Source organism: Equus quagga, chromosome 18 (genome assembly GCF_021613505.1).
Source record: "Equus quagga isolate Etosha38 chromosome 18, UCLA_HA_Equagga_1.0, whole genome shotgun sequence".
Lineage (NCBI taxonomy): Eukaryota > Metazoa > Chordata > Mammalia > Perissodactyla > Equidae > Equus > Equus quagga.
Genome location: NC_060284.1, coordinates 25,136,495 through 25,162,245, shown reverse-complemented (window position 1 = coordinate 25,162,245; position 25,751 = coordinate 25,136,495). Strand labels below are relative to the sequence as shown.

General features: G+C 36.3%; 1 protein-coding gene across 1 annotated transcript in view; it reads right to left on the bottom strand.

Moving 5' to 3' along the window:
- Positions 1-4,324: 4,324 nt before the first annotated feature.
- Positions 4,325-25,751, bottom strand: part of ZNF326 (zinc finger protein 326) — a 37,882-nt gene continuing 16,455 nt past the window's right edge. The window contains exons 7-12 of the mRNA XM_046645672.1: positions 21,274-21,385; positions 16,457-16,604; positions 15,200-15,299; positions 13,097-13,227; positions 10,965-11,060; positions 4,325-5,548 (exon numbers count right to left, since the gene is read on the bottom strand). Coding sequence (XP_046501628.1) covers positions 5,165-5,548; positions 10,965-11,060; positions 13,097-13,227; positions 15,200-15,299; positions 16,457-16,604; positions 21,274-21,385 — 971 coding nt within the window. The 3' untranslated portion in view covers positions 4,325-5,164. The remainder of the gene's footprint in view (positions 5,549-10,964; positions 11,061-13,096; positions 13,228-15,199; positions 15,300-16,456; positions 16,605-21,273; positions 21,386-25,751) is intronic.

Genomic DNA, 25,751 nt, shown 5'->3' with positions numbered 1-25,751 from the left:
TTGTATTCCTCATTTCTGATTGGTTCTTTTTTATATTTTCCAATTCTTTGTTGATGTTCTCACTGTGTTTATCCAGTCTTCTCCCAGTATCAGTGAGCATCCTATAACTTTGAACTCTTTGTCAGGTAGATTGTTTACTTCTGTTTCATTTAGTTCTTTTTCTGGGGTTTTGTCCTATTCCCTTGCTTGGAATGTATTGCTTTGCCTCCTCATTATGCCTCTTTCTCTGTGCTATATCTATGTATTAGGTGAGTCAGCTGTGTCTCCTGATCTTGGAGAAGTGGCCTTATGCAAGAGACACCTTGTAAGGCCCAGAACTGTGCTTCCCTCTCATCACCGATCCAAATGATTCAGGAGTGACCCCTGTATGGGCTACTTGTGTCCTGCTGTGACAGGGTTGCTCTTACTGCAGGTACCCATGGAGTCTAGTCTTTCACTCCCTAGCCAGCTATTTGTAAATTGGGTTTGGGAAGCCCCAGCACCATTGGCTACAAGGTCTAATAGCACACTCCTGTTGCAGTCTTCCTGTTAATTGAGCAGGTACTGAGTGTAGCTGGTTGTTAGGTTCAGGGGCTTACAGTTGCTGTAGGCCTCAGCCTGCAAAGCTGTTGTCAGCTCTCTTAGGACTACAGCTGAGTGGGGCTGGCCTTAGGCACAGGGGCACCCAATTGTTTCAGGCTTTGGAAGGTAGGGCCAATCCCCTTTGTGGCTATTTGTGAAGCACAGGTCTTCTGCCACTGATAAGCCCCACCCCCCACAGGCCCACACACAGCATCACACACAGTCCTGGCCTGTGCACACTTCCCAATGCCCTGGAGTGTACCCTTTCACCCCACTGCAGAGGCCCCCACCTCTCCACCAACACCCTCCCACACTTCACCTGGTCCTCACACAGGCCATGCCCCACAGAGGTGGACACACTTGCCTGCCTGTAGAGGATCAGGGCACCCAGTCTATGTAGGCGAACAAGTAGCCTAAGGGTTGCTGTTGGGTGGGGCCAGTCCCTAGGGCAGGCTGCCTGCCCTGGCTGAACTGTATTAAACCTGCACTCAAGTGGGTATGGCAAACCCCTGGGCACAGACGCTGGCAGATCCCATTGAAGTTCTTCCCGCTAACAGGCTAGGGGAAGAACTTCAATGGGATCTGCCAGCGTCTGTGTCAGCACTCCTGTACTAGGTGACAACAATGACTGCCACCAACGTCTCAGTCTCCAGAGAGGTCTCACCTCTCACCAAGATGCACCCAGAACCTACCAGGTGAGTCTCTTTTCACTAAAGGACTGTGGAGCATTCTTTCTGGTGATTTTTGGTTGCTCTCTGAGATGGGTGAATTTGTATATGGGCCCTTTAAGAGCCCAGTTTTTTTCGGCTTTCATCCGATAGCTTTTCTGGCAGTATTCCCCACTGCAGTTAATAGCCAGTGAAACCAGAGAGTATGACACTCGTCTCTGTTGTGTTGAGTCTGAAGGATGCTTATAGTGGTAATGTGCCCCTGCTAAGGTCCCCACTTCTCCAGGGAGGCTGTATACTTTAGGGTGGCTCCCACCCAGCCGGGTGTGAAGATCTGCCACTCATGAAGGTGGCTTTTTCTCTCTCCAGAAGGAATTTCTGCATCTTCCGCCTCAGTCAGGACTGTCCCTTGTTGCGAGGGGTTCTTTTAATCCAGTTTTCAGTTTTCTCTCTGGGGTAATTTTTCCAGGAATAGTTGTAACCTGGTTGTGTTCGTGGGAAGAGGTGAGTTCAGTGTCTGCCTACGCCACCATCTCGATGAGATCTACTTCTTTTTAAATCCAAGCACTACAAGGACAGTGTTTTCTCTCACATTTGATTAGATTTGAACCCCTTAAACCCCGGCCACCAAAGCAGAGCACACAAACTTAACCATTACACCACCAGGCTGGCCTCAGAAGCTCTTGGGGTTTTTTGTTTGTTTTGGGGGTCTTTTTGGTGATGAAGATTGGCCCTGAGCTAACATCTGTTGCCAATCTTCCTCTTTTATCTTGAGGAAGATCGTCCCTGAGCTAATATCTGTGCCAATCTTCCTCTATTTCGTATGTGGGATGCTGCCACAGCATGGCTTAATAAGTGGTGCATAGGTCTGCACCCAGGATCCGAGCCTGCAAACCCCGAGCCACCAAAGCAGAGCACACAAACTTAACCATTACACCACCAGGCCAGCCCCCAGAACCACGTTTTGATATGGGAGTTGTAGGCACCAGAAATTTGAGGGCACTATAAATGTTCTCAAAATGCAATCTTGACCACTACCATCAGAATCACCTGGGATACTTATGAAAAATACACGATCTTCAAAGAATATGATCTAATAAATCTGCGGTAAAGTGGTCTCAAATCCTCACTTTTACAAAAATAAAAGTACTGCCCTTATGTTTCCTCAGAAAAGCCTCTTCTAACATTTAAGGTGACCTGAACGATGAACAGTACTCCAAGGAAAGCTGACAGGTTACACAAAAATGCAAAGGTGTAAAGATAGGAAAGAGCTCCATTAAAAAAACTAACAGAAGGCCATCATGGTTGGTGAGAATGGTCTGACATAAACATGGAAAGATAGGCCAGGCCTGACTGCCAAGGTAAGGAGTTTGGATTGTATAGGAACAAAAAGAAGCAGGAAACTCGCATTATCTGAATGACATTTTTAAAAGACTATAGTTCTATGTGGAAAACTGAATCTTGCAGGGTATAAGAGTGGAAGCAAGATTAGTTAACAAGCTACTTCAACAGTCCAGGAAAGAGATGATGGTGACTTGAACTGGGCTGGTAGCAGCAGAGGTGGAAGACTGGGCAGATAAATTTTAGAAACAAAAAACACAGACTTTCTGATAGACTAGAGATAGGAGGTGATAAAAAGAGAAGAATTTAGGACAGTCCCTAGGCATCTGGCTTAAACTGTGTAGGCTGTAAATAAATTTCTTTGGTTATTACAACTACATGCTTAGCTTTGTAATAAAGAAAACAAATAATACTTGGATAATAGAACTTGAAAAGTTATTACAGATATTACATAAATCCTTATCACAAAAGTACTGAAAATATAAACACTAAGGATTACAAAATTTAATCCGCCTGCAAACTAAACTGCCTATCTACAAATTATCCAATGTGATATACATAAATCTGAATCTCTGAATTAAGCACAGTAACAAAATACACTTTGTTAATACCTCGCAAATAAGCTAGTCTGAATAAAAGTTTTTATATGTTTCCCACAAAAATCACTAGAGTCATGCATTGCTTAATGACAGGGGTTCTGAGAAATGGGTCATTAAGCAATTTTGTTCTTGTGTAAACATCAGAGTGTACTTACACAAACCTAGATGGCACAGCCTACTACAAACTTAGGCTATATGGTACTAACCTTATGGGACCACCATCATTTATGTGGTCCAACGTTGACTAAACATCATCTCTCATTCTAAAATATTTACTTAGAAGTTGTTACACAGACTCTGATTAAACAGGATTCTTTCCAAAAGTTTCACATCTCAATCAAACTACTAGTGCGCTCTTTAAGAAAGCACCCTACTTAGTGCCAAAAGAATCCACTAATTCTACCCCAAACGGATCTATTCTCCTTTTACCTCAGCCCTTCCACAAATATTTTAAAATAAAGAAGAAACAAGAGGGTTCATCAAGTCCTATTAGCCTTAAAATTTGAATTCCTGAGCAAAAAGGCTTTCTGAAGCCTATTTAAGTAATTACAGACTCCCAGATAGGATCCAAATTTCTCCAGTCTTCAACTGAACCTTCTATTATTTGGCTCCAAAACCCTGAAAGTGGATATAAATGCCTACTGGGTTTTCCCAGCTTAAAGATAAGCAAATATAGCCCACAACAATAAACTTATATTGGCAAAAAAATATATATATATATATATTTTTTTTAAAAGCTTTGTTGTATGCAAAAAAGAAATTATCTGTGAAATTCTACAAATGCTATTCACCCACTTAATGCCTTAAAATTACTTAATGTACCCATATATTCATCCATTCAATGCCTCAGAATTTTGAGAGGCTAATTTCACTGAAAGAGTCCCCTTCTCAAAAGAGGCCAGAGTAAACATTCAAAGAAAGGAGAGCACTGCTTTTCAGTGACATAGATAGTCATTTGAACATAGATCATCTATCAATCTTGTCTTCTCTTTTTGAGGATGCAAGCATATGAGCTTTAAAAAGTAAAAAAAAAAAAAAAAAAAGGAGAGAAATACTCAAGGGAAAAATAAGCCTTTTTTTAAAAAGGTGATAGTTAGCTTCTTGGTCCTTAACCAAACACAGACATGACAAAATAACAAACACAACTATGAAAAATTATTTGTATTCAAATGTATTGTCAAGATTTCAAGATGTGACACAGGCACAGATAAAAGGAATGAATTAAAACAAATATACACAGGTCAGTTATAGACTTACCTCTATTTGAAATATGTTAAAAAAATATTTTAGTCATACTTTTTAAAAATATGATGATTGAGGTAAATTTTTTCTGTAATTCAAGTCTTCTCAATCATCTTGAAATACTTGTGAGCTGAACCCATACTTTAAGGCAAGTCCTGATTTTAAATACTCATTTAATTAATGAACTCTGTTTCATTTAAAATTGCTAATTCAGGGAGAGAGTTTTTCTAAAAAACATTTTATTGCTACAAAGGGAAACATGGTCACAAAAAGCTTTTAAGCGTGTCTTAACGCAAATTACTATTTAATGTCCAATGCAGTAAAAAAATACACAGAGCACAAAATACTTGCCCAATTTATCTCTTCTAGGGTAAGTATTCAAAACATTAATGCACACTTGAATATATACTCCCAAGAGCAGCATTTAAGTTCAAATGATTAGAATAGATATACTAACAATACACATCTGTTATCCTTAACACCAACAAAGTAATAAAAATTAAGCTTAAAAATTATACAAACAATTTATCGAATCTAGGTTTGGTAACTATAAAAACTAAACTAAAATAGTCTTACCTTCATTTTATTAAACAAATGCCAAACATTTAGAAATTATATAAAATAAATTTTAATGTGTGGAATGCATGCAACATGGGTGTTAACTCTCATATTTTAAACTATTAAAATTCTTACCCTTTTCCACATTAGGACAAAAATTTAAAGCTTCTTTTAAATCTGACTAATACCTCATATTTAATTTTCTTCAGATTGGTCGACAGGGAAGCTGATAGGCTCTTCCTTTGCTGCTTCTTCCTCTACTCCCTCTCCTTCCCCCAGTGCCTCTCCTTCCCCCAGTGCCTCTCCTTCCCCCAGTGCCTCTCCTTCCCCCAGTGCCTCTCCTTCCCCCAGTGTCTCTCCTTCCCCCACTTCCTCTATGTCTCCCCCTTCCTCTACTCCTCCACCTTCTCCCACTTCCTCTACTTCCTCCACTTCTTCTACTTCCCCCACTTCCTCCTCTTCTTCCTCCTCTTCCTCCTCCTCTTCTTCAATAGTTTCATCAATCTTTTCTTCCTCTTCCTCATCTCCTTCTATTTGTTGATCTTGAGAATGATCTTGATTTTCAAAAGGATTCTCACCCTAAAAACACGAGAAGAAATAGCTCTGAAAATCAGCACATTCATTTTTGTATCAGTGAAATTCGTATTTGCTATATCATTAAAAATAAACACTATTTGAAGCTTTTTATTTTAACTTATGACAAATCTATTAAATATTCATTGAGTACCTATTCATACCAACATGAGTATATAAATTACTGATGTCATTACTTTATACTCCATAAACTAGAATGCTTAAAGTCCACATTTTCTTAACTGAATTTCTAAAATCATATATATATACACACATATATATACAAACACACATATTTATATATGTGGGTTTTGGTAGGAAAAAAACAGATGAAGCAAAGATTTCTGTTCTACCTAATTAAACTAGTATTCAATGTACTCCTGTTGCAGGATCTCTTTAAAAAACTCAAATGAAAATCAAGCACTTTTTAAAACTCAAATGAAAATCAGGTACCTATTAGATATCATGCCCTACTTCTACTTTAAAGAAGTAGATAAATCTTTACTTCACTAAACATTCACAAATATAGTTTTATTTTAATATCTTAGTTTATTTAAATACTTGAATTATGTATCTGGATAAAGTCTCAAAAACTGGACCATATCAGAAGGCTATATTAATATAGTAAGAAATGAAGAGGCAATGAATGTTATTAACCAGGGAAGTGTAAGGCTCGTGCTATACTTCCAGACAAACCAGGTAGGAATGTGCGGGATGAACTGGAGTAGCAAGAGCAGAAATGCTAGTGAGGGTACTACTCTAATAGCTTAGGAAAAGAAAGTGTAAAAGATGCAGCAACACCACTAACAGAACAGGTAAAGTAGGATGGGGAAAGGGGAAAAAGCAGGTATACGCTATATATAGTTAGAATTTCAGATGTCTAAATGTCTAATAATAGGCAGCTATAAATTTGCAACTCAAAAGAGAAGAGAGTTCAAAGTTAGACATTTAGATTTGTGCACTGCTAGCAGAAAGTGAATAGTGAAGCCAAGGTCTTAAATAGGATAGCCTGGGGGGGAGGAGGAAAAAAGGGCTGAGAATAAAACCCTATGAAAATGCCTACACATGGGGGCAGAAGTTTGAAAAGGAACACTCAATGCAGGAGGAAAGCCAGGACAGTAAAATATTATCTGGCAAAACAAAGTTTCAAGAATAAGTGATAGAACAACAGTGTCAAGTGATGCAAACAAGTAACAGCAGCAAAGAATTGAAAAAGGTCACTAGACTTTATTATTATTAATGCTGAGTGAGGGTACTTGATGGATTTATTATTCTACCCCTTTACTTTGGTACATTTAAAACAATAAAATGTTAAAATTTTTTATTTGAAAATTAGGTGACTGGTACTCTTAGAGCAGTTTCAAAAGTATGATGTAAGTGGAAGTTAGACAACAATGACTGCCCAAGAACGAATCGTCACAATTTGCTGGGCAGCTCGCAAAACACACAGGCCCATGGGGCCTGCCCTGTGGTGTAGCGGTTAAGTTCGGCACACTCTGCTTCGGCAGCCCAGATTCACAGGTTTAGATCCCAGGTGTGGACCTATACCACTCGTCAGCTATGCAGCAACCCACATAAAGAGTGGAGGAAGACTAACACAGACGTTAGCTCAGGGCTGACCTTCCTCAAGCAAAAAAAGATTGGCAACAGATGATAGCTCAGGGTTAATCTTCCTCAGCAAAAAAAACACAGGCCCAGGTCCTACACTCTAGGATTTTTATTTAGTCAAGTACTGGAGCTCTCGCTAAAAACACAAATTTCTGAATCAATTTCAAATCTCCTGAATCAAAATTTCCAGGGGAGAAGTCTGATAATCTGCACATTTAAGAAGTACTTTGAGAGATATTTATCAGAGAAACCTGAGACCCTAATTCAGAAGGTCTTAAAAAGGGTCTAGGCAGCTTCTTATTTGACTTTAGCCTCACAAGTGATTATAATTACATACAGTCATCCCTCGGTATCCCCAGGGGGATTGGTTCCAGAACCCCTGCAGATACCAAAATCTGCAGATGCCCAAGTCCCTTACATAAAATGGCACAGTATTTGCTTATAATATATACACATCCCCCATATTCTTTAAAGCATCTCTAGATTACTTCTAATACGTAACACAATGCAAATATTATGTAAATAGTTGTTATATTGTATCGTGTAGGAAATAATGACACGGAAAAAAGTCGCTACATGTTCAGTACAGACACAACCATCACAGGTCTTTTGATACAGGAATGGCTGAATCTGCGGTTGGTTGAATCTGCAGATGAGGAATCCATGGATACTTGCGGTTGGTTGAATCTGCAGATGAGGAATCCATGGATACTGAAAGTCAACTGTATCTTCAACTGAGAACTATTAGGTTAAAGAGTGAATAATACACAGGAAGTAAAGAGCACAGGGCAGGGTAACCCACCTTTTCCAGTATGGTGGTAAGAGAAAAGATAATAGGATGGGGAGGGCCAGAGTCTGGGAAAAGTTAAATCATTTTTAGTTTAGGGAACTCATAAGCATGTCTGTTTGGGGAAGAACAGTAAAATAATAAAGAGGAAAAAAAATCAGATACAAGTAAGGAAAGAGATAACTGATGAAACAATAACACAGATAAAGGGCAAAAAAGGGTATTCTCCTTCATAGATAACAATAAAGGTGAGGGAAAGACACACAAATCTAAGGCAGAAAGGAGAAAACTTACAGAGTTCATATCTTACGGTCTCAATCTCCCTAAGACAAGAGAGAATCTGTGAAGTGAGGGGAGTGAGGATGAAATCTGGATAAGTGAAGAGTAGAAAAGGTTTGAAATAGTCACTAAAGCAAGCATATTGAATTGAGTGGTAATAAGTAAAATTATGGTGAACTGCAGTGAAAATGTGGCAAACATAGCACTAGCACAATTCCACAATAGTTTTAGTAAGACAGACAGTTAATAACACCAACCAGAGACGGCACAGTGCTGGGATCTGGTAATGGGTGGAAGAACAAACGAGTAAGGAATTATAGAAGGGCAGCACTGCACTGTTCCAAGCACGTCCAGGCCAGGGAGTGAAGGCAGAACAAGATGATACAGTTGAAGAATTGGGAGAAATTGATGAACTGCTTAGTTTCATGGGACAAAGATTAAAAAGGGTATTTTGTCAGAATGAGAGCACTTGGAAGTGAAAGTTTTAAGCCATGACCAGAGCTCACCATGAGCAAAGGATATTCTGGGGGATGACAGCAGGGAACAGAGCAGACAGGAATGCCAAACGAAGGGAAATCACACTAAGTAACGTGACATCAGTGCTTCTTGAATTTTAAGATGCATATGAATCAACTGGAATGTTGTCAAAATGAAGATTCTTATTCACCAGGCCTGGACATGAACTGAAACTCTGCATTTTTAATGAGCTTCAAAATGACACCTTTACTGCTGGTTCATGGATCACATTTAGAGTAACAAGGTCCTACAGAAGTTCTCCTCAGTTCAGGTACTTTCTCCACAACATGCACATAAGCAAGCCAGTCCCACCAGTGATGTCTCTCATTCCATGAAGTGACTCTAAAGAGTAGCCTGAAACTCCTATGTAGAAATTCTAACTTGTATTCTTCTCTCATTAAAAATTACTTTCATACATCAATAGCCATCATTAACTTCTCAAAAGTTTGTGATACAGCAAGGAGAAAAATCTATTTTTTTCTACTTGAGGTATAATGCTGTTATCTTTTTGATGCCTTCTCTCTCATAAAATTGGATTTCTCTCTTTTTTTTCTCTTTTTTTTGGTGAGGAAAATTAGCCCTGAGCTAACATCTGTTGCCAATCCTCCTCTTTTTGCTTGAGGAAGACTGGCCCTCAGCTAACATATGTGCCAATCTTCCTCTATTTTGTATGTGGGACGTTGCCACAGCATGGGTTGATGAGCAGTGTGCAGGTCTGTGCCTGGGATCCAAACCCACAAAGCCCACGCCACCGAAGTAGAGCACGTGAACTTTAACCACTGTGCTACTGAACTGGCCCCTGCATTCACTTTTTAAAAGTAGTGTCAAGAATGTAGTAAATAGTGACAAATACGATTAACAAAGCAGAAACTAGGCCCCTAAGGAACAAGTGGAAAGAACTGATATTTATTTAGCTTGGAAGTCACTTGGTTGAGAGATAATTTAAATGGTGATTAAATACATATCAGGCTTCTTCACAGAGTACCTGTTAATCATCACGATAGCCAAAATAAACAAAACCCCTCAAATCTATACAACAGTTATATAAAAATTTAGTTACTGATGTAAATACTGTCGTGCACCACATAACAACCTTTCAGTCAACAACAAACCACATATAGACAGTGGTCCCCTAAGATTAGTATCATACAGCCTAGATGTGTAGCAGACTATACCATCGAGGTTTGTGTGAGCACACAGTGTGACGTTCAGACAACAACAAAATCACCTAACACGCATTTCTCAGAAGGTCCTGTCATCGAGCAACACACGACTATAACAAACTTCTGTAAATCTTCAACATAACATCTCTCTCCAGTGTAGGATGATTTTAAATGAGGTACTGTTTCATAAAGACTCACATACTAACCTCTAAAATTTATTTCTATTAATTTCCTGAATAATAGTTAAGTTCGTCTTTGTACGATAAGTGTTCATAATATTTAAAAAATGATTTTATGCAAAGGATTACCTAAATAATATATGGTAAAAATTCTGAGAAGCAATGGGTCAGGTATACCTAATTTTTCACATCTTTCACTCTATGAGTTTCCTAACATTAGGGGCAAACTTCCTTTCTCCTGGCCTCCTGATTCCACGAGGGAGCTTTTTCTGAAGCAACATATCTGATCTCCTGCTTTCCCCCTAAATTTTTTATCCAAGGAAGAGGAACGCCTTATCCAATTAGTAGGCTTGGAAGAAGAAATGGACGTGCACAACTCCATCTCTCCTGAGTCCCCTTCTTTTGGGTCTTCCTAGTAACAGAAAGGATACATTCTAGTCTGTTCTATGTCATGTGGTACACTAGGGGAAGCCTGTTGCTGCTTAGCTGAACCAGTAACAGGCTGGGGGTATGTAAGGCTATCTGACTTGGGAGTGAAATATATTAGAAGGTCCAGATTAACTACACATCTAAGACATATCCTTCAAGTCATCCTTTTTTTAAAAAATCAAGAATAAAGCTGACATTCTGATCTTCTATCAGATGACTGTGTATCTCTCAAATGATCCAGAGCTAGAAAGAGGATGAAAGAGGAATGGCTTATTGCTTTCTCCCATCACAAATCCCAATAACTGGGAAAAAAGATGTTTTATCTATGTGCAAGATACGATGTAAAATTATTCGCAATGTTGTACTATATTTAAATATCACAAAGAGTTACTATGTCACCATTTAATTATTACAATACTACAATATAACCTAAGAAGTAAGTTTTTGTCCTAAAATCTTACCTTAACAAAACGTTCATATCGTGCCTTCACTATTGGATTATTTAAAATGCTTGTAGCAGTCAAGACACTCTCTCTTTTTATTTGTTCCTTATAAGCCTATGAAAAATAGAACACAAGGAGGTATGCACTTGAAAACCATGCCATGAAATATATTTCCATAATTAAAAAACACTGTATGCTCAATTCTTTAGATTTAAATGATTTACTTTCTGGCAAATTAAGCTATAAAGCAACAGCAGCTACTGTGACCATAATCTAAGTCACCTATGGATTAAAACAGTGAAGATTCAATAAGCCGACCTGCTGCAACGACATCACTCAGTCACCAAATACTATAAGTCTAGGGCTACTAGACAGTTGCTTTCTCTCCTCTCTATTCTACATCCACCTCCCCAGCTCCAACTACTCCAGCTATTAACTTCCATGCTATCAAAACAGAAGGAATAATTTTTCATACTGTTAGGAGTAATCGTCTTCCTCTGGGCTGTAGTTATCACAAGACTGTATTATACAAAGGAGGAAAAGTAATAATAGAGAATGTCTAGTTGCCAAAAAGGTGTCAAGGAAACATCAAAAGAGAAATGAAAGAACAAAGATTTTTAAAAGATTATATGTGCTCAAAGTGGCTAAAAAAAATCGGAGTTAAATGAGGTTCACATTGACACAAAATATGAATTTAAGACCCAGGTATGTTCTATCTAAAACTTAAATCTTTAGGGCCAGCCCAGTGCCATAGTGCTAAGTTCACATGCTCCACTTCAGCGGCCTGGGGTTCATGGATACAGATCCTGGGCACGGACCTACACATGGCTCATCAAGCCATGCTGTGGCAGCATCCCACATTCAAAATAGAGGAAGACTGGCACAGATGTTAGCTTAGGGATAATCTTCCTCGCCAAACAAAAACAAACAAAAAAGCTTAAGTCCTTAATATTTAAATTTTTAAATATGCTTTTCAAACTAATGTCCCACAATATAAACATTTTTTTATTTGAAGTAAATCTGACTAAATAAAACCAACCAACATAGAAACCAAAATATGCTAATCAAAAAGAAAACAGTAAATTCTTCTACAATTTCTGAGTAAATTCTACTCAAATTTACTAATATATTATATATATTATATATTACATATATAATATATATATTATAATAATGATAATCCTAGTTTTTTAATTATTTTTCCCAACCATCAGAGAAATGTATATTATAATCAAACCTTTACTTTCTTTTTTGTTCTAAAACTCACACATGCACACACTCATAAAACCATTTTTTACCAACTTAAAAAAAATGTTAATAATAAAAGGAATAGTTCAACAACAGCTATGATTTCCTGAATGCTTACTATGTACCAGGTACTATTTTAAGTGTCTTTTATATTTTAATTAACCTAATCCTTTAAAAGTCACACAAGAGTAGAATGATTCTCCATCCCCATTTTATATAAGGAAACAGATAAAGTTAATTTACTTGTTTAACACACGTTATGTACTGAAGCAGGATTCAAACCCAGAAAGTCCTGCTCCAGAGCCGACAATCTTAACCATTACACACACTGTCTCTCTAGGTATTTTTACAGTTAGTCATGTCACCCAACTAATTGCCCTGAGGAACTCAAAGGCAGGTTAGGAAGCATTTAACTGTTGAAAAGATGCAATCACCAACCACCCTGAACCAGGGCAAGCCCCACCACAAGAGCCAGGCCTATGGCCTTCCCCTCATTTTTAATGCTAAGATCTCCTCTGCTGCCCCAATCAGGACTTATTACCATAACCTGCAGTACATGTGGAAGCATGTTTTCCAAATGAGCCTGCAGAAGCGAATGCCCACCTCTCCCTATTGAATATTCGTTCCCCATCCAAAATAAAAGGCCCCAGCTTTCCTCTGTTTGAAGACAGCCATGGCTTCCTATTTGCTGCAACTAACTTCTACTTTGTGTGACAACTACTTATGGTCAAGAGTCTGACTGTAACTCGCCAAGGGGCGAATCCGCTTTTGGTTCGGTAACAGTCACACATGAGATTAACAGGATTGGCCTCAAGTAGGTAGGTGTGAAGCAACAACCTTTAAACGATGATAAAGGATTGATGAATAACTCAATGACTTCATTAAGATAGATCAAAACTTACCTGCTTCCCCTTGATATGATCAGGGGATTTTAAGTGCTGCTGAACTGAACTATGTAAAGCAGGGATATACACACTACACGCACTGCAGTGAACAGTCTCGACTTTCATCATGTGATCATCTGCAGTAACACCTACAAAAGAAATTCAATTATCAGTAAGAAAAGTAATGATTCATATATTCCTATTTCTGACAAATCAAGTTTTTACTATTTCACTTCCATGATTACTTATAGCCCTTCTTCCAAAAAAAGATCAGAGTCTATAGGTTTATGTTGAGTTTTCTACCTCTTATAAATCTGCATATATGTATAATACATTAAAATCATAAAGTTTAATTATATTATATTGCCTAATCATGTTATACCATCATGCTCTGAGGCCTATAAGTCCATTTCGCAAAAACATAAAAGGAAACAAATGTTGATTTTAGAGTAAAATAAGAATTTCCATGATTATGATTGTGGGTGGATAGGGATGGAGAAAAGGTGTCCACCTCGGATTCATAAGCAACAAAAAATATGTTGGATCTTGAAAATGGTGATCAAGGTTTATTACAGGAGAAGGTATAAGTATATTCAAGAGAAAGATGTGAGAGAAAATGGTATTTTTTGGGAATTGCAAGTAATTCAGTATGGCTGGGGCACAGAGCATAAAGAAGGGACGAAAGATGTTAACAGAGAAAAAGAGTAGGGTCTAGATCATGAAGAGCTTTGCATGCCATGCCCAGGAATTAGAACTTCACCCTGCAGAGGATGAGGGAGCCACTGAAAATTCCTGAAGTAATGAAATCATGTAGTAGAATTAGAGACAAGAAAGACTGGAAGTAAGGAAACTAGTTAGGAAAATACTACAATTATCAAGAGAACAGATAAAGATTTGAGCAAATGTAATATTTAAAGAGGAGGTAAAGAAACAGATCTGGAAGATATTTAAAGGAGAGAACCAATAGGAGACACTGCTACAGACAGAGAAAGTAAAAGTGAGTACTTAGGATTAATTGCATACTTGTGTCTTTTATGGCGAGGCCACTTTCCAAGATAAAGGAGATACTTGTTTAATTTTTGTTTTGTATTCTTTATGGAGTGGGGCATGCTCAAGAAGAGGGTATTTTTTTGGATATGTTGATTTTGCGGCACTGCTGAAGAAAGACATCAGTAGGCAGTTGGATGTATGAGATCAGAGTTCAGAAGAGAGATCTGTGTTATAGATGTATAAGTGATTAACACATAGATGTTAATTTAACCTCTGTAGGTACATGAATTCATCAGGAAGGAATATAAAGAGAGATGATAATGGGACTAATGACAGAATACTGGGAAATATCAACTTCTAAAAGCCTGGTAGGGAAAAATAGCACAAAGAGAAAAATGACAAAGGAATAAAAAGCACATCAGGGTAGTGAGATACCACGGAAACTAAGGGAGGAAACAGATTCAGGAAGAATAGAGTTATCAGTGAAAAATGCTGCAAAAGTAAGATAATTCAAAAGAACATATTGAAGTTGGTGTTGGTAACCTCTGTCAGAGTAGTGTCAGTAGACTAATGGTAGCAGAAAGTTGTCTACTTGTGAGTAAAGCAATAAATGGAGAAGTGAAGAAACAGAGACTAGTGTGGACTATGCTGAAAGAAGTATGATTGTTTAAAAAGAAAGGCAGGTTTTAGGGGAACTAGTGTCTGTTTTTCCTTTCTTTTCCTTCGTTTTTTGGGTTTTGTTTGTTTGTTTGTTTTTTAAGATAAGAGCATAGGCTTCAGAAACAGAATCAAAAGAGAAGAAAAGATTGAAAAACAGAAGAGACGAGTTCAATATTTGAGCAAAAGTCCTTAAGATGAGAAGGAATAAGAGGGCCAAAGAAGAAGTATCTTCCACCTAGAGGTACAGCTGATTTCTCGTCTAAAACTTAAGTGAAAGATGTAAGGGTAAGTAGTGATAATTTGTAAGCATGAGAACAGAAAGTCAAAGGAATTCATTTCTGATAACCTACTCAGGACTACCACACAGAACCATGTGCTGTATCACTCTAGCGGGCATCACTTACATTCAAACGGGATATGGTATGTAAAACGTACATGTAAATTTCTAAAACAATTTGGTTAAATACTCACCTTCCATAACATCTTTTTCAATTACTTTGACTGCTTCTGTTTGATTATTTGTCTGTTGCTTACGAATAGATGTTTTCTTGAATTTATTCACCATACATTCCTAGAAAACAAAACAGGAAGAATCCAAAAAGTTTTCAGTGAGCACTGAGTATAAGCTTAGTACCACGCTCAGCCTGTGGAAGACAACAATACCTGTTATATAAGAACTAATATCTGTTCTCAAGGAGCTTACACTTTAGTTGAAAAGATACCATAAAATACTAAGAAACTACAAAAAGTCTTCACTTTTCAAAATGTATTTCAAGTATATAGAGAAAAAGAGATCAAACACAGTTGGAATAGTCAAGAGGTCTTCTCAGGGCAGGTGAGTACTTAAGTCTTAAATGACAGCAAGGAACCAGTTAAGGAATAAAATTATAGAAAAAAATTTTAATTAAGGGATACAATTCTGCAAGGATATAGAGGAACGAATGATCACTGTATTTCTAACCTTCTAACAATTCCATTTCTTCTGCCCAAATTAATTGTATGTACAACTAGCAGGCCAGCTCTAGCCCCTTCCTTAAGCATCCCTGGCCCTAACTATCCTCCTCTTCTCGAAACCCCTTCTACCCACACTATCACTCTTGGCTCTTTCACTTAACCGTGTCATCTGTGTATGTGTGAGTGTGTTCTATTTCCTGTTATTGTTAGTTCACTGAGGGTAGTTTGAGTGTCTTCAGTATCTGCACGACACCTTCCTTAAGTATTCAAGAAAAACTGTTGAACTGATGACCACACACTGATAATACAAAGGACACTAAACAAACACCCAGCAGGCTCCCTGGCTCTGAATTCAGTAAGCAGACTCTGCCACTTACTGAAAGTCACTAAACTGCTCTGAGCATGATCTCTTGTGATAAAAAGGAGTTGTTAGCAGGCTTAAATGAAAATACCCAGCACAACACGAGGTACATAGTCTCTCAAAGGATGATAGCTGATTCTACACCAACAAATAGTTGTTAAAGGAATTCTTTTCCTGACACCTCTGCCAGAAACTACTCTGAAAAATGTAAAATCTTTCCTCAAATAACAAATCTAAACTCTATTACAGAGAAGGAATTCACATCTAATTCTGGGCTAATTTTAAAACGACTCATCCTTTAAGTATAGAGCAAATTAAATTTTTAGAAACATAAAATGAAAGAGATGGGAAACTGAAAAAATAAGAAACTGAAATGTCAGAGTGTCTTCTTCATTTCAAAAACAGCTACTTACATGCAAAAACTCCATAACTACTTTATCAAACTTGGTTTGTTTCTGAATATGATCTAATGTTTCCTGATGTGAAGAACTTTCCAGATGCAGTTCAATATCTTTTTCTTCAAATGTTCGAAATTTACAAAATGAACATGTGAATGCCATTCTATAAGGAAAAAAAAAAAGTTTTATTTACTTAGAAAGAGTTCATAAGAATATAGCAATGAAACTAATTACCAGCATAAATGATTTCTTTTCTTCCATTTTCTGAAGTAATTTAGTTTAAGTCAGAAAAACAGTGTTTCTTTAAGTACCTATATGGACAACACTATCATTATACCACTTTGCATTTCTGGCCCACCCAGGAACTTCTGCGTATGAAAGAGGGAATCAGTGTTATCCACTTAATCTAGTCCTAAACTATCCACTTCAAGCCTAGACCAGTTAGAAAGCCAGAGTAAACCTCAAGAAGTAACGAGTTCCAAAGTTCCACTACTTATTTTACACTCTGTTCCATCCTCAAGCTTCCAAACCACTAAGGCAGTATCAACAAAGCCAGGTGGAACACCAGACAACCATAATTCATTCCCTTGGAGCTCCTGGGTAATTAAAAGTCCTGTCCTCTAAAGGCCGCTTGAGGATGACTAATAGGCCTGGGCTGGACAAATGCACACATTTAGAAGCTTACGTGCCATCCCAGAATGAATTTCCCCTTTTTCTACCATTTAACTGTTCCTATCTTATATATTCTTGTTATTTTCTTTTCCTTTAATTATGACAACAGTTTCCCAACTGGTTTCTCTGTCTCCAGTCTCCATTTTCTCTCAAATAACAAATCTAAATTCTATTAGATTTCCTCTATACAGAGGAGGAATTCACATCTAATTCTGGGCTAATTTTAAAACAACTCATTCTTTAAGTAAATAGCAAATTAAATTTTTAGAAACAGAAAATGAAAGAAATGGGAAACTGAAAAAATGAGAAACTCAAATGTCAGATAAAGTCCTTTTCATTTCATTAATTCCTTACACTACTATTAAGATTTATTTTCCTGGTTAAGAGTGTGGGGTCTGGAGCCCATTCTTGGGTTTACATCCTAGCCCCTTTATGCGACCTTGGGCAAGTTACTTAACTTCTCCAGACCTCAGTTTCCTCATCTTAATGAGATGAGAACCCTCACAGAATTATCACGAGGATTAAAAAAAATTAATACATATAGAGCCCTTAGAACAGTTCCTGGCACAAAATAATTATTCAACTAATTATTACTTCCAAAAGAAGGCAACAGCCACATTACTGCTCAAAAGGCTTCACTGGCTCCTTAAGGTTCCAGAAACAGTTAAAACATTTTCAATTGTCGTTTAACAAAGCTCTTAATCTCTTCTCTCTTTTCGGCTTTACCCACTAATACCTTTAACAATATCTGGCACACAGTATGCCTTCAATAAATGTTTAAATTAGATTACACCTTTTACCCCGACTGGAGTCATTTTCAATCCACACAGCTTTCCATTTCCTGAATATCAATGAAACACTCCTGTTCCTTTGCTTTTACCTCAAGTCATGCCCTCTACCTGGGCTGCCTGACAACTTTGACTGCAACCCTTGATTCCTAAATCAGTTCAAATACCAGCTCCATCCATCTCCCTGACTTCCCTGCACTCCTATTTAGAAGTCATCTCCCGTAAGAGCACTCTGCATTCTCTTTCGACCATACACTCTTCTGCACATACTGCTGTTTGTCCACATCCCTCAGACACCCATCCCTTTCCTCACAGGTTCCCTCACCTTCTCATCCTCTTTATTATATTGAAAGCATTCAAATATCCAAAAAGAACATATCACAAGAATAGTTATTTACTGTCAATCTCTTATCCTCCTAACTCAAAGTAAAACTGCTCTAGTAAATTAAAATAATTTTAGACTATTTTAAAGGATTCTTATCCTAAAATGGCAACTTAACTGAACTGACATTCTTTTGGTTGTGCCATCAGGTTTTAGAGTTATGGAGAAAACAGCTAAATGAAAGTTCAGTTCTTTTATTTTCTCCAAATCACAACATTTATTATATTAACATCGATACATCATATCCAAATCTATCATTTTTAATGGGGAAAGTATTCACAGGGTAATTAAATAGAAAAATTAATCTTACAATGTAAAATCATCTTCAGACTCCTACACGTTTGACACAAAGTGTTCATTTCAATTTATTTCCTCACCAAAGTACCTAAGCCGATTACCCCTGTCAAAAGAAGGAATTATATCGGAGGGAGAGAGATACAAGGACTAAAAATAGCTGCCCCTTAAAACTAGAACTTCTTTTTATGGGTTAATTCTTAATAAGCTTAATCCTACTCTTTCTCAGGTCCCAACAAATTAGGAGTAACAAACCAGAAAGAGCATAGGAAAAGATTATTAAAGCTGGACACAAAAGTTACACAAGTAATACCTAGCAGATTAAAATCAAAGACACTCTAGGGGACAGCCCCGTGGCCGAGAGGTTAAGTTCGCACGCTCCGCTTCAGGGGCCCAGGGTTTCGCCAATTTGGACCCTGAGTGCGGACATGGCACCGCTCATCAGGCCATATTGATGCGGCATCCCACATGCCACAGCTAGAAGGACCCACAACTAAAAAATATACAACTATGTACTGGGGGGATTTGGGGAGAAAAAGCAATTAAAAAAAGAAAAAAGAAGATTGGCAACAGTTGTTAGCTCAGGTGCCAATCTTTACTAAAAAGAAAAAAAGACACTAAAAATAATGGGAATTCAGATGCGACTGAATTTTCTTTCACTATATTTCACATAATAAAACCAATGCATATATTAAAACCAAGTAACAACAAAGAGTATCCTGTTTAATACGAAAGGAAATTCATACATTTTAAAAATACTTTCATGGAAAGGTTTGCATATTCTTCTCTTAAAATGTTATCTTTTGAATTAAAATAAAGTTTTAAACATCTAGAAAACTCACGCAAGTGAAACATTTCATTCTCTTCATGCTACGCAAACAAGTTAACTTTTAAAGAGCAAAACTACATTCTGAACGGGAAATACACTGAATTTACCGTTCCAGTTTTATATTCTTTATTTTCCTGGCAAAAGCAGTATCTAAGCAGATTTCAGAGGAAAAAATATCAATTATTGTCCTTTAAAAAAAATTCCTGGCAGTCTTCTTTTTTCCTATGTATAATTTTACATCTTGTATTTATATTTTCCTATTTTGCTCACATTTTCTCCATCCTATTTTAGGCTTTATAAACCATCATTTTTAACAACGGCCCAAAAGCCCACAAATGAATGTGTCAAACCTTACATATACTTGATCAATCCCTATCACTGGTATTTGTTTTATGTTTGGAGCTATTATATATAATGTAATGGGCATCTTTTAGATTAAACTATATTTTTAGATTATTTCCTTGGAGAGATAAATGAGTATCAAAAAATTCAAGACACTTTTAAAAACTGCTAAAATGTTTCCCAGTAGTTACAACCACATTACACAGTCACCAGCAAATTATAACACTGGCCTTTGACTTTATCCTAGTTAGTAAATAAATATTTCTTTGCTCCTCACGAATAAAATGCCAAACCATTATTTAAATTTTCAGTTTATTTAACTTACAGTGAATTTCAACATTTTCCCTAAAATTGTTAACCAGCTGTTGTTCCTTTACCAAATTATGTATTGGGCATCTTGTTTTCTTACTTTTTAAAAAATTCTGGTTGGGTGATACTTATCTAACTTAGACATTAACCATTTCTCATGTTTATAATATTTTCCAAGTCTGTTTTCTTTCTAGTTAAAATTTTTACTTAAACAAATCTGGTCATCATTTCCGTTGTAATTTATTCCATAACTTTTAAGCCTAGAAAAAAAAATATTCTTGCAGAGATTAAAATACCCCATTTTCAGGGCCGGCCCCGTGGCTGAGTGGTTAAGCTTTCGCTCTCTACTTCAGAGACCCGGGGTTTCACCAGTTTGGATCCCAGGCACAGATCTAGCACCACTCGTCAGGCCATGCTGAGGTGACGTCCCACACAGCTCAACTAGAAGGACCTACAACTAGAATATATAACTACGTACTGATGGGCTTTGGGGAGAAGAAAAAAAAGAAAACAACACTCCCTTTTATCTTCCTATTATTTCCCCTTTTTTTAGGTTTTTTAATCCATCTGAATTCATCCTTGCTGGTCTAAGAAGAGGATCCAAACTATTTTTCTTGTTATTTTTCAGTTACCAAGCAATTCCTCTTTCAATATCTTCTTTATTACATAATACATTCTTATATATAATGCATATGTTTACAAGTTAATAATTCTGTTACACTGATTACCTTTTTCCTAGTACCACAGATTCTTAACTATTACAGCTTTCTAATGTTTCAATATCAGGAAAAGCTAGTACCTACTGATGTACTCTTCTTTTTCAGCATCTTCTTTGGAATCAGGACTGGGAAGATCTGACATATTTGTAATATTTAGTTTTCCAATCCAAGAATATCACTATATCTCCATGTAGTCAAATCTCAGGAAGACTATGTGGTTTTTCTTCATGTTATAACATGTATTTCTTTTCAAGAATACAGTATTTCTGTCTATTTCTTATTTTTGGATTACAACTATGAATGGGACCCTTTTTTCATATATTTTCTAAGTGGTGATTACATATAAATATTAAAAATCAAAAGCATTCCTACACATCTTTGATCAAACCTTTTCATTTGATTCTGAAGAATTTTTTCACATTCCAATTCATATATTTGCCTTTTCTAGGAAACTGTTCTTTAATGAGCCCAATTTTCTGACTCTACTAAGCACAAACCTGTATCCATCTCCATATTTCTCACTGTTTTTTTCTCTTCTGCGCCTTTGTTTCTCTCGCCGAGCCTCAATTCGCCGCTTTTCCTCTTCTTCATTTTTAGGATCAGTTTTTGCTAGGATATCAGACAAAACAGTCAAAACCAAAACCCATTTTTCCATTCTCCCTTTCCAGGCCCCAGTTCATAAAGTACAGACATACAAGGTTTACTTGGTGATCGTAATCTCAACTGAACTCCCCAGAAAAATCAGAGTTTGAGATTACTCAGTATTTCTGAAACTTCATTCATTTGAACACCATCATCACGAATTTTGCCATATTTACTTCTCATCTATGTGATTATTTGCTACAAATTTTTCTTTAAATCTGCTCATTTTTTCTTATTCTCATTTTAAGCAATAATATCTATATCATGTAAAATCATCTTGAATACAACACTTCAAGAAACACTGAAATAACCTGATCTTGAATGAAAACGGAAATTCAATGAGCAATGGAGAGCCTTAGATGCAAAACCTCATATACATTATAGCAGCTCTCCCAAAATTTCTTAAAATGTATAAACCTAAAAGGTTTTTTCTCTTCTTTTAAAACATTTTTTAATGTGAATATAGTAAAGTAATATAACATATGGTACAAAATTACCATTTTAACCCTTTCAAAGAGTACAATTCAGTAGTATTATGTATATCACAGTATTGTGCAACCATCACCACTATTTACCTCCAGAACTATTTCATCATCCAAAATGAAAACCCCATATCCATTAAGCAGTCAGTCCCTACTTACCCTTTCCCCAAGCCTCTGGTAACTATTAATCTGCCTTCTGTCTCTATAGATTTCCCCATTTTGGATATTTCATATAAATGTAATCATACAATATGGGGCCTTTTTTGTCTGGCTTCTTTTATTTAGCACAATGTTTTTGAGATTCATCCATGTGTTTTACAATATATCATTATCTCCTTCCTTTTTATGGCTGAATAATACTCCACTGTGTGGATACACCACTTTTTTTTTTATCCATTCATCTCTTGATGAATATTTTCAATGTTTCCACCTCTTGGTGACTGTGAATAATGCTGCTATGAACACTTGTGTACACGTTTTTTGTCTGAATACTTTTCAGTTCTTTGACGTATATACCTAGGAGTGGAATTGCTGGGTCATGTGGGCAGTCTATGCTCAATCATTTGAGGAACCACCAACCGGTTCCCACAGCAGCTGCACCATTTTACACTCCCACCAGTAAAGTGTGAGGGTTCCAAATTCTCCACAGCCTCATCAACACCTGTTATTTTTCTTTTTTTTTAAATTACGGCCATCACTTCACATGCTGTGAAGTGGTATCTCACTGTGAGCAGGTTCTTTCTTATAATACATTTAACTGAAGACTAAAAAAAAACTTATCTACCCCTGAACTACTTCTTTTATGCATTATCATTTTGGATTACCTTTGGCAAAACATCTAATACAAAATCATGAACATCTGGGGACTCATAAATTTGACAGTAAACAAATATTTATTAAGCACTTGCTATGTATACAGTGGTATGTTTCAAAATTACATAAAATCAACACCTTAAAATTCAATATCTAGATTATTTTTCATCATTTCATAATAGCTTAAATGTACATTCTCATTTTATTAACCATTTTCAATATCTTCATTCAGTTTCCCCCCAACTCTCACTCTATGGAAAATCCACCTGTATATGACCTCAAACTAGAAGTAATTTCATTTCCCTTTCATATGCTAAAGCTACAATATAATATGTCGTACCCCCAGTCAAATGACAGAATATGGTTCCTTTCCTACTGCTTTTCAACAAATCACATAGTCTATGCTAGAGTGTAGGAAGACCTATTATTCCTGAATGTTCAGCAGATATCTTTCAAAAGGCTCACCTCACACCTGACAGTGAAAGCCCGATTTGACTACAGAATTTTTGCTTCACCCTTAGCTACACTACAGTATTCTCAGTTTAGTTAAAAAGAAAAAAAAAGTTGGGTAACATATATCTGCTTCAGTTTCTATATCAGTTCTGTATAAAACTTTGCAATATTTATTTAACTATACTTGAAAAATTTATCTTTGAAATCTGCCCCAAGAGGATCAACTGAATTGCCTATTCTTGTAATATCTAGAGAACACAATTTGGTAAATAACAATCTATCAATTAACACAGTATAAAAAGTATCCCAACAGACATTCCACTAACTTACTATCAGGTTTCCACAATTCCAGAATATTATTATTTTTTATTAAACAACATAGATATCAATTGCGCAGGAAAGTAGATTTAAGAATAGTATTTAAACCTTTCCTGAGTTTTGTATTATGGCGCATACATTTTGAGGAAAGAATCTAACATTTGCAATTGCAATTACTTTTTTCAAATATGATATAATAAAATGTCTATAATGTTATAATTAGAAAAAAGTTGTTTTAAAAGAGGAAAAAATAGTACAAAGCAATTTTCTGTTACAATCAGATGGAAATTTAAGTGAAGAAACATGGCTTTGCCATTTAGTGGTTGTTTAACCCGGGCAGCAAGTTTTTTAACAGCTCTGTGCCTGCTTCTCAGCTACAGAGGGTTTGATACACACACCTATACCTGTGTAGGTTGATGTGAGAATGACATAAGTTTAATGCACATTATGCCCTTTAACACAGTGCCTAGTGTGCCATAAGAATTCAGTTAAGTGCTAGCTTACTATTATTAATAATTACTACAATCCCTCTTTTGTCAAATTAATCCTTAAGCAATTTAAATGAAGATGAAATTCAAAAGACAAAACATACTTCAGTATCCAAAAAATACAATAAAAATACCCTGCTTTTAACTAGGACTTATCTAGGTCTCCTTGCTTCTTTCCCTCCTCCCTCTTTTTTTATAATTATTTGAAGGCCATCAACACTTTTTTTAGCACCTCTGACATCAAAGGAATACAGACTCCAATGAATTCCCTGTAATGCTCAATACATCTTATTTTTAAAACTGAATTTGAAAAATATGACGGGAAACTTTTGGAATATTCATTCATTACAATTATCTAAACCTCCTCCATTCCTGATTAGATTAATCAACTATAAATTCTAAGGAAGAGAGTAACTTTTGTGCCCTTGCAATATCACCTAACTTAGAAAGACAAAACACTTCTCACTCATCAAGGCAAAAATAAATATAAAAAACAAAAAATAATTTAGTGTACAACCAAAAATGGGCAAGATATTTGTTTATATTATTTTGCTATTATATGTCTTCACAGAGAATGTGTTTAAAAAGACATTTTCTTAGCTTTTATTTATGTATATCCTTGACTTAAACTAATTTGGTCAAATGCACTTGATTTCATTTAGAGATACACTATGAAGTTAAAAAATAAAATACAATAACAGAGAAAAGTGATAGAGTAATCTGGCCTTGAACTTTAAAAAAAAAAAACTGTATTGAGATATAATTCACATACCATATAATTCATCTGCTTGAAGTGTGCAATCCAATGGTTTTCAGTATATTCACAGATATGTGAAAACATCACCATGATTAATTTTAGAACACTTTCATCAACTCACAAAAAAAGCTGGTACCCTTTAAGTATTACTATCTACATACCCCATAGCCCAAAGCAAACACCAACCTACTTTCTGTCTCTACAGATTTCTGTATGTGACATTCACATGAAAAGAATCATATAATATGTGGACTTTTGTGACTGGCTTCTTTCACTTAGCATAATCTTTCCAAGGTTCATCTAAGTTGTAGCATGTATCAGGACCTCATTCCATTTTACGGCTAAAAACACTCCATTGCACAGACACATCACATTTTATTTATTCATTCATCCACTAATGGATATCTGGGTTGTTTCTACCCTTTGGCTACTGTGAATAATGCTGTTATAAACATCTGTATATAAGTTTTTGTGAGGATGTATGTTTTCATTTCTCTTAGATATATACCTAGGAATAGAATTGCAGGTTCATATGGTAGTTGTTTAACCATCTGAGGAACTGCCTATTTTCCAAAGTGGCTGCACCATTTTACATTCCCACTAGCTGGGTATGAAGGTCTGATTTCTTCACATCCTTGCTAACACTTGTTATTATCTGTCTTTTTCATTCTAGCCATCCAGGTGGGTGTGAAGTGGTATCTCACTGTGGTCTTGGTTTACATTTCCCTGATAACTAACTGTTGGGCATTTTTTCATGTGCTTATTGGCTATTTATATTCCTTTTTTTGGAAAACTGTTCAGATGTTTTGCTCACTCTTCAATTGGGCTATTTTTCCTTTGAGTTGTAAAAATTCTTTACATATTCTAAACACAAGGACCCTAATCAGATACATGATTTGCAAATATTTCCCCCACTCTGTGGGCTCTCTTTCATTCTCTTTACAGTGTCCTTTGAAGCACAAAAGATTATCATTTTGATAAAGTTTATCTATTTTTTCTTTTGTTGCTCATTCCTTTGCTGT